The sequence below is a fragment of the Monodelphis domestica genome, chromosome 4 (genome assembly GCF_027887165.1).
Source record: "Monodelphis domestica isolate mMonDom1 chromosome 4, mMonDom1.pri, whole genome shotgun sequence".
In the NCBI taxonomy this organism is placed as follows: domain Eukaryota; kingdom Metazoa; phylum Chordata; class Mammalia; order Didelphimorphia; family Didelphidae; genus Monodelphis; species Monodelphis domestica.
In genome coordinates, this window is record NC_077230.1 from 421812084 (window position 1) to 421827504 (window position 15421).

General features: G+C 58.3%; 1 protein-coding gene across 5 annotated transcripts; it reads left to right on the forward strand.

The window, feature by feature from the left end:
* The first annotated feature begins 70 nt into the window (after positions 1-70).
* On the forward strand, positions 71-14352 carry PPP1R13L (protein phosphatase 1 regulatory subunit 13 like). 5 transcript variants are annotated; one of them, XM_056796345.1, is made up of 13 exons: positions 71-137; positions 6015-6094; positions 6181-6329; positions 7539-8049; positions 9255-9356; positions 9462-9559; positions 9945-10368; positions 10850-11334; positions 12162-12293; positions 12394-12527; positions 12830-12996; positions 13312-13511; positions 13810-14352. In XM_056796345.1, exons 2-13 carry the CDS (start codon positions 6037-6039, stop codon positions 13846-13848), a joined length of 2499 nt encoding a protein of 832 aa, XP_056652323.1. In that variant the 5' UTR covers positions 71-137; positions 6015-6036; the 3' UTR covers positions 13849-14352. The 5 variants fall into 5 exon arrangements, with proteins under 5 accessions (XP_056652323.1, XP_056652324.1, XP_056652322.1 ...); XM_056796346.1 differs by lacking the exon at positions 71-137 and adding an exon at positions 361-443; XM_056796344.1 differs by lacking the exon at positions 71-137 and adding an exon at positions 1135-1510.
* The last annotated feature ends 1069 nt before the right edge of the window (positions 14353-15421 follow it).

A 15421-nucleotide genomic window follows, 5' to 3' on the forward strand; every position in this document is an offset into this window, starting at 1 on the left:
CGCTCCACGTGATCGGAGGCCTCCCCTTCGACTTGGGCACCCTTGGATCATCCCAGCACAGCGGGAGCCGACTGGGAGGAGCAAGATTTCAGGACTCGAAGCATTTAAAGGGGCAGACGAGGGGAGGCGGAGTTCAGGTTAGCGGGCTCCAGGGGTCGGAGGTAGGGGGTCGGGGGTGGGCAGGGAGTGGCGGAGAATCTCTGTCCTTGCTTTTTGCGACTCCTTCGGTCCAGAATCCCTAGCACTTCGGAGTCCGCCGAGGAGGAACCCAGGCGTCCGGGATCCCAGCCTGGGGACTGCTAGGGAGCAGACGGGAGAGTGTGTGGCATGATACTCGAGGGTTCTAGGATTTAGAGCTGGGAGGGACCTTAGAGGTCGTCTAGGCCAACTCCCCATCTTATAGGTGAAGAAATTGAGTTTCACATAGAAGGGGAAGGGACTTGGTAAGTGGCAAAAAGACAGGATTCGAATCCGGAGCATAGATCGCCTGGGCTGCGTGGAATCCTGGATGTAGTGACCCTTTTCTTCTCTTTAAGATGGGGGAGGGGTATGTTTTGCACTCGAGGATCTCAAAGCATCTTTAAAGCTCAGACGTAGATTCTGGAGTCAGTAAGAGAGATTTCAGGTCCGGGATGAGGGCGGGTGGAGGGGAGCTCCAAGAGTAAGAGTTTGGCAGTTGGGGTGGGCGGAGGGACCCAAGAAAGGCGGAGTGGGAGGGCCATCCGATGGACTTGGGGAGCGGTCCGGTGGAGACAGGGAGCGGAGGGGTAGGGCCCATACTGGGACAGAAGATCTCCGACTTGGGGAGTGGTGGGAGGAGCCCCAGGAGGGCAGAAACTTCGCCCTCACCCCTCTTTCTCTCGCCCACGGGGTTTCCTCCTCGGGATCTGGAGAGGTGGACAGACCTACGGATCGGGCTGCGGGGCCGCATTCCTGAGCGGTGCGTCAGCCTCCGGTCTCCCTGGTTCCGTGTGTGACCCGGGCGGGGATGGCCACCTCCTGTCTCCGGACCTATATTTCTTCCCTGTACCAGCGGGTGGCCCAGACGGGGTGGCCTCCTCACCTCCCCCTCCCATCTCCCAGATCTCGGAAATTCCTAAGCTCCTGGGCCGGCTCAACTGGCACTGGACTACAACCCCCAGGACACCCCGAGGCAGGGCGTCCCGCGCGGGGGATCACGGTCTTTGTAGTCTCGGGTATGTCCATCTTCCGGGTCTCTCTCCCGGGCCACTCCCCAAAGAAAGTTTCGTGCTTGGGAATCTTCTAACAAGGGAAGCTGTGGCCCGGGGAGGGAAGGGGCTTCCTTCCAAAAGACCATGCCAAATCCTTTCCAGAGCTCGAGACTGCACCTCCCCAGCCCCATTTGGAGTTCTTTCCACTTTGGGGACCCCCACCCAAAGGGGCGCTCTAGCTAGTAATGGGTTCAAAGATTTCGTCCCCAGCGCATGAGCCCGGAAACCTCCTGGATCCTTGGTGTGAGGATGGGGTTCTAACTCCGATCCCTTCAGAGGTCAGAGGGCAAAATGGGGACAGTTCGACGGGCTCGGGGTAGGACACTTGGATTAGTTGTGTGGGTGTCAGGGCCCCTATGGAGGACTACAAGTCCCAAGATGCAGCACGCTCTCCCACCTCTCCGCCCCCTCAAACTTCTCCCCTCCTCCGCCCGCCTTCCCTCCCTCCCTCTCCCTCCAACCTGTGTCACACTGTACTGTAAAACCTGTTCCCTGGCGCCAGGAAGCCCCGGGACCTGCCCGGATTCGCCCGGGAGTCTCAGAGGCAGCCCCGGTTGAAGGCGCAGTGAGTCGGCCGGGCCGGACGCCTTGGTCCAGTCCGCGGGATCTGCTGTGGGGTGGTGGGCGGGGAGGGGGGCGGCGAAAGTAGCCTGGTCACCAGGTGGAGATGGGGGGCGGGGGGAGGTGAGGATGAGATCACTCCCCAGATTGTGGGGGAGCCTGGGGAGGGAGGGGGCCAGGAGGTTCAGGAAGGGGTGGGCAGACCCTTCTGGGAATCATCCCTCCCTTCTTCCCCCACCTTTCCGAGGGCCCCCTGGTGGGCACGAAGTGACCATACCTAGCCAGGAGGATTTGGGGGAAGAACCCCAGCGGGGGAAGGGAGAGGAGGGAGCTCTGGGTGTCTCTGACGTCTAGGCTTTCCCCACCCAAGCTTCAGAGAAGGCTCGCCTACGTTTCCCCAACTCCTCGTCACCTTAAGCCCACCTCTCAACGTTGTGCCCCTTTTCCGGTTCTCTGGCCCGACTTCGTTGGAGGGGAGGCAGTTGAGGGGAAATCTTGGAAACTAGACCCTGGCAGAACGGAGGATAATAACATTCGAGCTGGAAGGAATTTGGAGATCGCCTAGTCCTAGGCCTCGGTTTACAGATTAGGAAACTGAGCCCCAGAAGGGGAGAAGAGAGCTGAAAAAAGTTCTGCAGATAGTAAATTAGAAATAGACGTTTCAGTTCAGACACAGACTATGAGAGCTGGAAGAGCCCTCAGAACAGAATGACAGGGCTGGAAGGGGTCTTAGAGATAATCTAGTTCAATGTTGTTATTTACAGAGGGAGAAACTGAGGCTCAAAGGGGGAGGATTTGTCCAAGGTCACTCCTGGAGTCTTGGCTTTTGACTTCCAGTCTTAATTGGTACTGCCTCTCCCTGAGGCAGGAACATGGAGTGTGGGGTGTGGGGTGTCAGTTTGTGCTAGATCCTGGGGTTCCCTAGGCTTAGTTGCTTCTGGAGACACTCCTCACCTACCCAGACTTCCAGAACCTACCACTTGTCTCTCTCCCTTCCTTTGCCCTCTTCCCCTGCCCCTCTCCGCCCCACAGAAAGATAAGAGGGCAGCATCTAATTCTGGAAGCATTCTGGGAGGCCATGTCCTTTCGGAGCTATGTAGAATTGGAGCTCTCCCACCCCTTGCTTGTGGCAGGCCAGTGGGGACCAGTGGTAGACCCCCAACAGCTGGCTCTAGGAAGGATCCCATCAGCCCCTGGCTTCCTTCAAGCTAGATCTTCTGAATTCTGGGGGCTAGAGGTTGCCTAAGCCAAGAGGGGAGCTTTAGTTGCTTTACTGCAGTGGGAGAAAACTGGGACCCCAGAGGAGAAAATTGGGACCCCAGGGTTCTTCCTTCCCTTGCTGGGATCTTTCTCTTCCCTACCCCCCAACCTGGGGAGTTGTGAGCTCAGATCTGGAGGTGGGGGAAGGCAAGACCCGATCTGTTTTTCATACTGGGGGTTCTCCAAGGGTAGGGCCATATCTTCTCAAGTCTGTTTTCCCTTTCTCCATTTCCTTTCCCATCTCATCAGACCAAGGTGGTTCTCTGGCTCTGTCTTCCCATTGGCTCTCCCTCATCCTTCAGTTTGCTGAACAACTTGGTTCTAGGCATCCTCTCTCCCCTTCTTAGGCTTTTCCTCTAGGGGAGGGAGGGAAAAGGAACTGAGGAGTGGGAAAAGACCATTTCAGAGAACATTTAAAAAACACCCCCAAATATCAGAACTGGAAGGAGGCACCAAAAATGTAGAACTGAAGGGCCCTTAGAATAAGAAGCTAGAAGACAGCTTGGAACATAGGATGTTAGAGCAGTTTCCAATTGGAAGGGAGCTTAGTACATTGTGTTAGAACTTGCCCCATCAGGGACATGTTTAAATCACAGGATGTCCTAGCTCTGTGTGTGTGTGTGTGTGTGTGTGTGTGTGTGTGTGTGTGTGTGTGTGAGACCCTGGGCAAGTTACTTAACCTCCATTGCTTAACACTGACCTCTCTTCTGCCTTAGAGCCTTAGTACTGATTCTAAGGTGGACGGTAAGGGTTTTTAAAAAATCACAGGATTTTAGAACAAGTCCTAGCTGGGAGGAAGCTTAGAACACAGGAGTTAGAACAGCCCCAGCTGGAGGGGAACTTGGAACTTAGAACATGTCCTGGCTGGGAGGAAGCTTAGAAGAGAGGAGTTAGAACATGCTCCAACTGGGGGGGACCTTGGAACTTAGAACATGTCCTGCCTGAGTGGAAGCTTAGAACCCAGGAGTTAGAACATGCCCCAGCTGGAGGGGACCTTGGAACTTAGAACATGTCCTGACTGGGAGGAAGCTTAGAAGAGAGGAGTTAGAACATGCTCCAACTGGGGGGGGACCTTGGAACTTAGAACATGTCCTGCCTGAGTGGAAGCTTAGAAGAGAGGAGTTAGAACATGCCCCAGCTGGAGGGGACCTTGGAACTTAGAACATGTCCTGGCTGGGAGGAAGCTTAGAACACAAGAGTTAGAACCTGCCCCAACTGGAGGGGAGTTGAGAACACAAGATGCTAGAACATGTCTCAGTTGGACTGTGTTGGAAAGTTTAGAACAAAGGATACTAAAACATGCCCCAGCTGGAAGGAAGGAAGCTTGGAACCCAGGACGTGAGAGCAGGCCCTAGCTGTGAGGGAATCGGAACATGCCCCGGGTGCGAGTTTGGTGCTCCAGGTGTTGAAACATGCCCCTGTGGGAAAGGAGTTCAGAAGGGGAGATATTAGAACATGTCCCAGCCGGGAGTTTGGACCCAAGAGGCTAGAACGTGTCTCAACTGGAAGGAAGGTTAGAACCCAGCTTGTGAGAACGTGTCCCAGCTGGAAAGAGCCCTACAAAGTCTTCCGGCTCCAGGGGGCCTCAGAACTTGGCCCGGGGTCCAGAAGAGACCTGCAGGGCCCGGTGGGGGCTCCTCCTTTCCCCGAGGCTTTCTCAAGGTCGAACGGCCGCTTTCCTGCCCCCTGGCTCCGGGCTTTGTGGGGAGGAGGGGCTGGTTCTGTCCGGAGTGGAGCGAAGGGAGGTGGCCCGTCCCCGGGGCTGTGGGGGGACGCTGGGGGGCGGGGCGAGCCGTCTCTGATCTGGCGGCGTGCAATCCTGGGAGGACGACGTGGCGGGGCGCCTCCCCCGCCTCACCTGCTCTTCCCCGGGGGAGGGAGAGGGAAGGACTTGCCAGGACGGGTCTGCCACATACCAGAGGCCTGAGCTCACTGGCTCGATCCCAGCCCCTCCAGCCCCGCGGTGCCTCCCTGCTCCATTGGCCCGCACGGTCCGAGGGGCGCGGGCTGGAGCTGGCGGGGCTCGGAGGAGAGCCCCAGAGTGTCGGACCCAGCAGGGGTGTCGTGCCAGCGCTGGAGGGACCCGAGAAGGCCGCTCCCGGGCCGGGGAGGGCAGGCAGGCGACTCGTCCACCGACACTCGTAGCCTTTCCCCCGCGCCCTTCGGGAGGACCGCAAGCCCGGAGCCCCTCCCCTCCCTCCCGAGAGTTTAGGGTGGGGCCCCCTCTGGCCGGCCCGGAGTTCCAGGGTGCTGGGGTGGTGGCTCCACCCCGAGGCAGCTGTGGGGGCTGAAGTGAGCCGCCTCCTGTGCCGCCTGTCCCGACCCTGGAGGGAGGGCGGAGTCGGGCGGTGTCGGCCCAACCGGTTCCCTTCTCCTACCAATCTCATTTCCAGCAGCGGAGCCCTTGCCTCCGCCCAGCAGACTCCGGGACACCTTCCCTCCGCCGCCCCCTGCTGCATTCTTAATCTCGGTACCCCGAAATCCCAAAGTCTCGCTGAAGCCCTGAGAGGCCCTCCGGGGCCCACACGCTTAGCGCTTAGAGATCTCCTTTTCTGCGGAGAAGCTCTCCAGAGTTCAGAGGTCTTAGCCTCCTCCTCCAGCACTACGCTTAGGGATTTGAGATGTGGTGGAAAGAGTCAAGAGAGACCTGAGTTCGAATTCTGTCTAAGGCCCCCTCCAACTCGAGATCTGAGATCCGATGAAAATCCAGCCGTGGGGCCGTGGGGCCGTGGGCAAGTCACGTAACGTCTCCGACTGTGGCTTCCTTCTCTGTAAAATGGGGTAATAATAATGCGTCGTCTCCTGTCATTATCTTGCCTCCCGGAGCCGGAGCGCAGGGAGACCTCGCCCCTTCTGGACGCTTGGAGATCCTGCCTACCCTCCCCCTCCGCCCCGAGTCCTCAGGGACCCTCACGGTGGTGGGAGGCAGCCCGGGCTCAGCGGCCTTTCTCCTTCCCGCAGGCGCGCCCCCAGCCTGGGCACCATGGACAGCGAGGCCTTCGAGAGCGCCGCGCGGGAACTGCTGGACTTGAACTTCCAATGTGAGGGAGGGGCCTTGGGGGCGGGGCTGCTCCGGCCGGGGGCGGGGCTCCGCGGGGCCTCACTCCTGCCCTCCCCTCCCCCACAGCCTTGGCCATGAAGCATATTGACCTGAAGCAGATGGAGCTGGACACCGCCGCGGCCAAAGTGGACGAGCTCACCAAGCAGCTGGAGTCGCTGTGGTCCGACTCGCCGGCCCCCGCCACCCCTCCGCCGCAGGCCAGCGTCCCGGCCAGGGTGAGCCCTCCCCCCGGGGTCCCTCCTAGGACGGGGAGCTCACTCCTCCCCTGGCTCCCCTTTCCCCTTGGGTCTGGCCTCTCAGACACTTGAACACAGCTCTCCTGCCTCCCAAGGCCGCCCCACTTCACATCCCCCGTCTGGGCACCCCAGGGTGCTGCTTGCCCGAGGGACACTCATCAAACATGAAACCAGGGGCTGCTGCGGGGCTCAGTGGATGGAGAGCCACGCCCAGGTCCTGGGTGCAGAAGTGGCCTCAGACGGGTCCTAGCGGAGTGACCCTGGCCAAGTCACTTAACCCCCACGCCTAGGCCTCAGAATTTAGGGGTGCACAGTACTGATTCTAAGAGGGAAGGGAAAGGCTGAAAGATAAGAGAGAATCAAATGTGGCACCCAGTCTCCAGCCTGAAGACTCTCCCTCTCTTGCCCCGGCCTGTGGTCGAATTATCTTCTGGGGCCCCCCAGATGCCGCTGAGCCCCATTAAGTTTGCAGCCCCCTGAGAGAGCACATCTGGCCCCAGCGATGCCGCTCCTCTCCCCACGTGTCAAGGTTCACATTCTCTGGAGCCTTCTTGGACTTGGCCCGTGGCTCGAGCCAGACAAAAGGCTTTTGTCTTCAGTCTGTCACCCAGCCATTAGCCAGGGGCTCCTCGACTTCCTGTCACTGTCCCGTGGCTTCTCTTGTCGGGGGACTCCTTCCACCAGAGTGGCCCAGAGCCTGCCCCCTCCTCCAGGCTAGTAATCCTGGATTAAAGACAAGCTGGCCTTCCCTGGATTGCCCCAAAACCTTCATTTAACACGTGGTAGAATTCGCACCCCCCTCTCTGCCAGCCCTTCTGTTCTTTTTCCTTGGGTAGCCCCCCAGCCCAACTTTTGGACCTTCCCTCCAACCCTTGCTCCCCAATCTCTCGATCCCTCCCCCTGGGCCCCTTTCCCCTGAACCCCAAATTTAGTGCCCCTGAGCCCAAGGGTTCTCTTCTGAGCTCCTGGGTCCATCCCTGCCCCCGAACCCCGAATTTATTTCCCCCATAGCCTCTGGGCCCCTCCCTGCTGAGCTCCTGGGTCTCTCCCCCTTGACCTTCTGGCCCACTTGCTTTTGAGTCTGTGGATCTGCCCCCCCTTCCCCCAGCTCCCCGGCCTTTTCCCCTGAATCTGTGGATCTCTTTCTACTGAGCCTCCCACTGACTGGGATTCTCTCCTCTCCCCCAGCTGACCAGATACAGCTCCAGCCCCACTCCTGACCATTTTAGCCGCACCTCTTCACCCCGGAAGGTGGCCGACAGTGGGGATGCCACCTACACCCGCTCAGAGAACTCTCCCGCCTTCTTCCCGTACAGCCCTCTGTCCCCCAAAGGGCGCCCAGCCTCCCCCCGCACCCCTCTCTACCTGTCTCCAGAGTCATACTCGCCCCTGGAACGAGCCCCCTCCCCACGGCCCAAAACGCTCAGTTACGAGGCTGCGGTTGGCTCCCTGGGCCGGGCTCCATCCCCCAGGCCTGGCTCTGGCTCCCTGCGGCCTACGGGGCCTCCCCCACCATACGACTTCCTAGCCAGTGGACGGGCTGGCTCTCCTCGGGGCGACGGCTCTCAGGCTTTCTTCCCTGACCACCGAGGAGCCTCACCCCGCCTGGGCTTTCCTGCCACTTACGAGGGCTCCACTCTCTTTGGGAGTCCGCCTCCCGGTGCTGGGGGCAGTGCCTTTGCTCCACTTCGGGCACAAGGTGAGAGACCAGGGGAGGAGCCTGTGGCGGCGGGCACAGCTGCTGTTAGAGTGGAAGGAGTCGGGGCCAGCGGAGGATTCCTGCTGAAGAAGGGATGGGGCATTGTGGAGCAGGGCTAGAACTTGTGGGACTTGGCTAGAACCTGGTGGGGCTTGGCAAGAACCTGGTGGGGCTCGGCTAGAACCTGGTGGGGCTCATCTAGAACCTGGTAGGGCTTGGCTAGAACCTGGTGGGGCTCATCTAGAACCTGGTAGGACTGGGCTACAACCTTGTGGGGCTCATCTAGAACCTGGTGTGCCTTGGCTAGAACCTGGTGGGGCTCATCTAGAACCTGGTAGAACCTGGCTAGAATCTGGTAGGACTGGGCTACAACCTGGTGGGGCTTGGCTAGAACTTTGTGGGGGCTCATCTAGAACCTGGTGGGGCTTGGCTAGAACGTGGTGGGGCTCATTTAGAACCTGGTGGGGGCCATCTAGAACTTGTGGGACTTGACTAGAACCTGGTGGGGCTCATCTAGAACCTGGTGGGGCCCATCTAGAACTTGTGGGACTTGACTAGAACCTGGTGGGGCTCATCTAGAACCTGGTAGGACTTGGCTAGAACATGGTAGGACTGGGCTACAACCTGGTGGGGCTCATCTAGAACCTGGTAGGACTTGGCTAGAACATGGTAGGACTGGGCTAGAACCTGGTAGAACTGGGCTACAACCTTGTGGGGCTCATCTAGAACTTGTGGGACTTGGCTAGAACCTGGTGGGGCTCATCTAGAACCTGGTGTGGCTTGGCTAGAACCTGGTGGGGCTTGGCTAGAACCTGGTGGGGCCCATCTAGAACTTGTGGGACTTGGCTAGAACCTGGTGGGGCTCATCTAGAACCTGGTGGGGCTTGGCTACAACCTGGTGGGGCTCATCTAGAACCTAGTAGGACTTGGCTAGAACCTGGTGGGGCTTGGCTAGAACCTGGTGGGGCCCATCTAGAACTTGTGGGACTTGGCTAGAACCTGGTGGGGCTCATCTAGAACCTGGTGTGGCTTGGCTAGAACCTGGTGGGACTTGACTAGAACCTGGTGGGGCTCATCTAGAATCTGGTAGGACTTGGCTAGAACATGGTAGGACTGGGCTAGAACCTGGTGGGGCTTGGCTAGAACTTTGTGGGGCTCATCTAGAACCTGGTGGGGCTTGGCTAGAACTTCCTAATCCCCTTCAGATGACCTGACTCTCCGCCGGAGGCCCCCTAAGAGCTGGAATGAGTCAGATTTGGATGTGGCCTATGAGAAGAAGTCGTCATCTCAGACCTCCAGCTATGAGCGTGAGCCCGCCTGGGGATGGGGAGAGAAGAAGGCAGTCAGTGGTGGTAGAGGCAGAGGCCCCCTGCCTTGGCTCGAACTCCCATCCTCTCCCTTCTCTCCCACAGGCCTGGATGTTTTTGGGGGCCCGCGGCCATCCTCGCCATCCTTGCAGCTGTTACCTTGGCGGGAGAGCAGTCTAGATGGCCTGGGCGGCCCGGGCAAGGTAAGGGGGCCGAGTTTCTAGGCTAAGGCTTCCTAGATAAAAAGAGTAGAACCTCAGCCCATTGGAGCTAGAAGAGTCCTTAGAAAACCTCATCACTGTACAAATGAGGAAACTGAGGTTGAGAGAGGAGAAGTGGGAGGAAGCAGTGGGAAGCCATTGTCCTGGAGGCAGCGAGGTGGCACAGCAGAGAGTGTCGGGCCTGGAGTCGGGAGGTCCTGGGTTCAAATCTGGCCGCAGACACTTCCTAGTTGTGTGACCCTGGGCAAGTCACTTCCCCCATTTACCTAGCCCTTGCTGCTCCTCTGCCTTAGAACTGATGGTTCGACGGCAGGGGTGGGTTTGGGGAAAGAAGAAAACAACATCTTGTCTCTGCACCCCCTTCTAGGACAGCCTCACCAGTTCCACTCTGCCCCGGAATTACAAAGTCTCTCCACTGGCCAGTGACCGGCGGGCAGAGGTTGGGGGATATCGCCGCTCCTCGGGTCCAGGGGTCCCTGGCACCCTTCCTCGAAGCTGGCAGCCAGCCAGCCGCATCGTCATGCCACCAACCAGCCCCCAGACCCGGGGGGCCCCTCGCCAGCGGCCTATCCCCCTCTCCATGATATTTAAGTTGCAAAATGCCTTCTGGGAGTACGGGGCGGCCAAGGCGGGGCCTCCGGGCTCACCCATCATCACACGGGCTCCCCTACCCAAGGTGACCCCCCAGGTCCCGGCCCCTCCGAGCCCGGTGCCAGCCCCACCCCCACAGAGCTCAGCCCAGCCTGCGGCCCCTCAGCTTGTACCGCCAGCCCGGCCTCCAGGAGGTGAAGGTGAGTGTAGAACGGGGGGGGGCTCGCGGGGGGCCGAGAGGGAACGAGCCCGGGGTCTGGGTGGAGTGAGGAGGTCTCGGCTCCTTCGGCCCCCTCAGAGGGAGGGAGGTTTTCCGTGTCTGAGAGGCCCTGGTGCTCAAGCCTCCAGACCCAGAGGAGGGGCCTCTCTTTCGGCCCCAAGATGTGAGGGGAGGTCGGTCTCCGAATTAGGACAGGAATGATGGGCCTGCGTGGGTAGCCAGCTCGGGCTTCCAAGGCAATGGGGCTGAAGTGACTGGCCCAGGGTCACACAGCCAGGAAGAGTCCGAGGCCACATTTGAACCCAGGACCTCCCATCTCTAGGCCTGGCTCTCCTTAGCTGCCCCCACCGTGTTAGCTTGTTGTAGTCAGGATTGACTTTCTATAGTCAGGACTGTTGAATGTTAGGACTCCGGAGAAGGGGCGCTTTGTGTCATGACTGTGGCTTGTGCCCTCTTCCTAGGTCCCCCAAAGCCCCTGGAAGAGCCAGAGCCGGAGCCAGAGCTGGAGGGGCTGCTGGCCCCAGCCCTGGAGGTCGTAGAGACCGAGGAAGGGGCCGTGCCTCGACCCCTGAGTCCTACCCGGCTCCAGCCGGCGCTCCCCCCGGAGGCCCAGACAGTGCCCGAGCTGGAGGAGGTGGCGCGGGTGCTGGCGGAGATACCACGGCCCCTGAAGCGCCGAGGCTCCATGGAGCAGAGCCCCGGGCCAGCCCTGCCCCCCACCCACAAGAAACAGTACCAGCAGCTCATTAACCGCCTTTTCCACCGGCACGGGGGCAGTGGTGGAGGTCCTCCCCGAGATGGTGCCGCTGGACCGGGGGGCCCTGAACCCGAACTGCCCTCCATTACTGAGGGTGCCGAGGCAAGAGCAGGGCCCCCTGCCCCGGCCCCCCCAACGCCTACCCTACTACCCCCCAGCCTTCCTGACCCACCCCCGCCCCAGAGCACGGTGAGTCATGGGGGTATCTGTCATCCCCCCCCCCCCCCCCGTCAATCCATGACTCCCTCTCATTGCGCTCCTTCTAAAAGAACCCTAAAGTCTTATAACCATCACAGAATCTAGAACCCTAGAATCTTAGAGCCAACGTTGAATCCTGAAGACTCTCAGAGCCATGGGACAGTTGCAGAATTTTCATAGAATTTCAGAACTATCGTAGAATCTAGAACCCCAGAATCCTAAATCCAGAAGATTTTTAGAACTCTAAAAACCTGGTCGAATTTAGAACCCCAGAATCTTAAAGTCATCAAAGATTCTTAGAATGATCATAGAATCTTAGCTCGACCCTATCGTCGAGCATGATAAAATCTAGAACCAATGAGAGTTAGAGCCACTGTGGGCTCATCACTTTCAGTGAGTGTCCAGAGTTCAGGATGAAGAATCCTTGAGCTATCGTGTTTAGAGCCACAGATTCTCTTGTTACCCCTCACTTTCCTGTCTTAGTAACAGCTCTTAAGACAGCATGGCAAGGACTAGGCAAACGAGGTTAAATGATTATTTGCTCAGGATCACGGAGCCGGGAAGTATCTGAGGCCAGATTGGAACCCAGGACCTCTAGGCCTGCCTCTCAATCCACTGAGCCATTTAGCTGTCCCCTGACTCCCCTCTTCTGTTATTCCCCCAATCCCCAAGTTGTCCTTCCTGCTTTTGTCCCCTTCTTGAGGCTCTGCCCATTGTCCTCTCCGGTACCAGAAGGGGATGAAGGAAGGGACTGGAGAGAGGAAGGAGAAGGGGTGCAGCAGCTCCTTTCTGATGCCACCATCTTCTCCTACCCCTAGGAAATGCGCTCAGTGCTTCGGAAGGGGGGCTCCCCCCGCAAGGCCCGCCGGGCCCGCCTTAACCCCCTTGTGTTACTGCTGGATGCGGCGCTCACTGGGGAGTTGGATGTGGTCCAGCAGGCTGTGAAGGAGGTGAGAGGCAGTGGGCTGCGAGGGAGGAGAAGGTGGGTGCTCCCTCTTAGTCTTCTCCCCAAGGCTGACTGGACCCTCATATCTTCCGCCTTCCCTTCAGATGAATGACCCCAGCCAGCCCAATGAGGAGGGTATCACTGCCCTGCACAATGCCATCTGCGGTGCCAATTATGCCATCGTGGACTTCCTCATTGGTACTGGTGCCAATGTTAACTCCCCGGACAGCCATGGCTGGTGAGACAATGGTGGGAGGGTTGGTCAAGGATCTCCAAGCCCCAGCTTCACTCACTTCCCTCCCAATCGTTTGCCCATAACTTCTCCCCCTCACGGGGTCTAGGGGGCCACGGAGCACCGAGGGGGATTTGCCACCACTTGTGCCTTTTATCTCAGACCTAGTGCAGGACAGCATGGCGCCCAGCACTCAGCCGGTGGGCTCAGGGGTGGTTGGGGAAGTCCTTTGGGTTCTCCCTGGTGCTGCGGCGTCATTGCCGCTTCTCGTCCTCTTCGTCGCCATTGACTCCTCTATCCTGCCCCAGGACCCCCCTACACTGTGCTGCCTCTTGCAATGACACGGCCATCTGTACGGCCCTGGTGCAGCACGGGGCCGCCATCTTTGCTACGACCCTGAGTGATGGGGCCATGGCCATTGAGAAGTGTGACCCTTATCGGGAGGGCTATGCAGACTGTGCCACGTACCTGGCAGGTGAGGTCGGGAGACGCCCAGGGGGAGAGGCAAGGGGGTCAGTTATGGTGGATCACGTCTTTCTCCTGATGTTCTCACCTTGTCTGTTCCATGTCCCTGGTGTGTAATGGTGCCAATGAGTGGCTAAGCAGTTATTAGGTTCCTAGGGTTGGTGCTTCAAGTCCTGGCTCTCATACTGAGTATCTGTGTGTCTGAGCAAGTTGTCTGATCTCTCTTTCTCTGAGCCTTGGTTTCCTTCTCTGTAAAACGATGGGCATGGATTAGGGTGATTTCTGAGGTTCCTTCCAGTCCTGACCATCTGCGATCCTGTCTCAGAGGCAGAGCAGAGCATGGGCCACTTGCATGGAGGGGCAGTCTATGCCCTCTGGGACTACAGCGCCGAGTTTGGGGATGAGCTGTCCTTCCGGGAGGGTGAACCTGTGACTGTCCTGCGCCGGGATGGCCCCGAGGAGACTGACTGGTGGTGGGCAGCACTGCGGGGCCAGGAGGGATACGTGCCCAGAAACTACTTTGGGGTGAGAGCCGAACTGGGGAGGGGTGCCAGGTAGAGAGGAGAGGACGAATGCGTGCACGGGGACTGAGGGATTAATGGCGCTCTTTTACTGGTGGAGGATGTTCTGTTACCCTGGGAGGGCCAGACAAGGGGAGAAACAGGGAGATGCCCCTCAGTGCTTTCCTTATGTAGCCAGGGGTAGAGAATGGGAGGTTCCCTTACAATCTGGAAGGTGGGGAAGGAGGCCGAGGAGGGGCTCAGGGCTTATTAGAACTCGCCTCCCACCCGGCCCCGACTCACAACAGCCTTTGTCTTCTCAGTTATTCCCCAGAGTGAAACCTCAGCGTGGAAAAGTGTAGGGTCCCGGACCAAGTGCCAGGAAGAGCCCATGGAGAGATGAGACTCAAGGAGGAATTTCCCAGCTGCTCCAGCTCCTGGTCCAGGGGGAGGGGGATGAACTTGGAACCTGTCTTGGAGAGGGGAAGGGGCCCCCCAAATCCAGTCCCTGCCATTTCTGTAACCCCTCTCAGGCTCCAGCTTCATGTCCAGAGCACCCTGACCAGAATGGAGTTGACATGGCTGAGCCTGATCCATCAGCGACCCCCCAAACAAAACAATTCAGCCCTCCGTGATCCCAGAAGATAGAAGATTCTCTCATCCAGTCCACACAACAGCAGCCTGAAATGAACTCTGACCCACTCTGTCTTCTGTTCCCTTTCCCACCAGCAGCCTTGGGGGTTGGGGGTACATACCTTCCCCCCTCCTTCCCCCAACCAAGTGCCTTAGGAACTGATGCTTGGTTTGTAATTAAATAGGAAAAAGCAGATGCTTTTGAAATAAAGGTACTTTATTGGATAAAGCTATCCTTCAGCCTTGGTTGTTATTGACCGTCTCCCACTATCTCCCTTCTCAAGCCCCCCCATGGGGTCACCCAGTTCTTTCCCCAGGGGTTCTCCCAGTTATTCCTTCATCCATCCCAGCAGTAGGAGTCAGTGAATACTCTGTGAGAAAATGGAGCTTGGATGGGCCACTGAAGGACTTCTCAGGCTCCAGAGGAGACTGTAGGGAAAGAAAGAGCTGAAAAGGGCCATGGCTGCCCGAATGAGGTGCTTACCTTCTGGGAGCAAGGTGAAGCCTGAGAGAGAAACCGGCTTTTCTACAATCCAGCCACCGAGCATTTGCTAAGCTTACTTTGTGTCTGCAAAAACCAGTCCTTGCTCCCCCCCCAAAACCCCTCACCTTCCATCTTAGAATCCATATTGTGTATTGGCTCCAAGGCAGAAGAGCAGTCAGAGCTTGGAAATGAGGGTTAAGTGACTTGGCCAGGGCCACCCAGCTGGGAAGTGTCTGAGGCCAGATTTGAACCCAGGACCTCCCTTCCTCAGGCTTGGTGTGCTATCCACTGAACTACCCTGATCAAGTGGTTTCTTACGTCTTCACTTGGAGCCATGAGCGCCGCACGTTGCGTTGACACTTCCCTGCTGCACTGCTCTGCACGTAAGTCAGATAAAGAAGGTGTCGCGGCCAGCCTTGCCGGACTCCTTTCCTCCTTGGACCCTGCTCAGTTCCTGCCGCTTGTGGGCACGCAGCAAGCGCCAGAGAAATGCCTTTGACTGAGCCGGACTGAAGTTGCAGAGAAGATGCCCGCGTCGCATTCACGGATTACGCTAAGGAAATCGGAGTCCCTAGCCCTAATGGGCTTGGCATTCCGGACGATTGCTCCAGGGCTCTCCCTGCCCTGACCTCCCCTGCTCTATGGTTCCCCCAACTCTGACCTTCTAGGACCTAAGGGCTAGGAATCCAAACTAGGGCAAGAATGAATGACGATCGATTCAATCGGTCTTCTCTCTTCCTATCTCGCCTGTGCTGTAGTCGGGAGCGATTAAGGATGACTGCCGGTGCTGCAAACGAGTTCTTTTCCTCTCCCCGCCT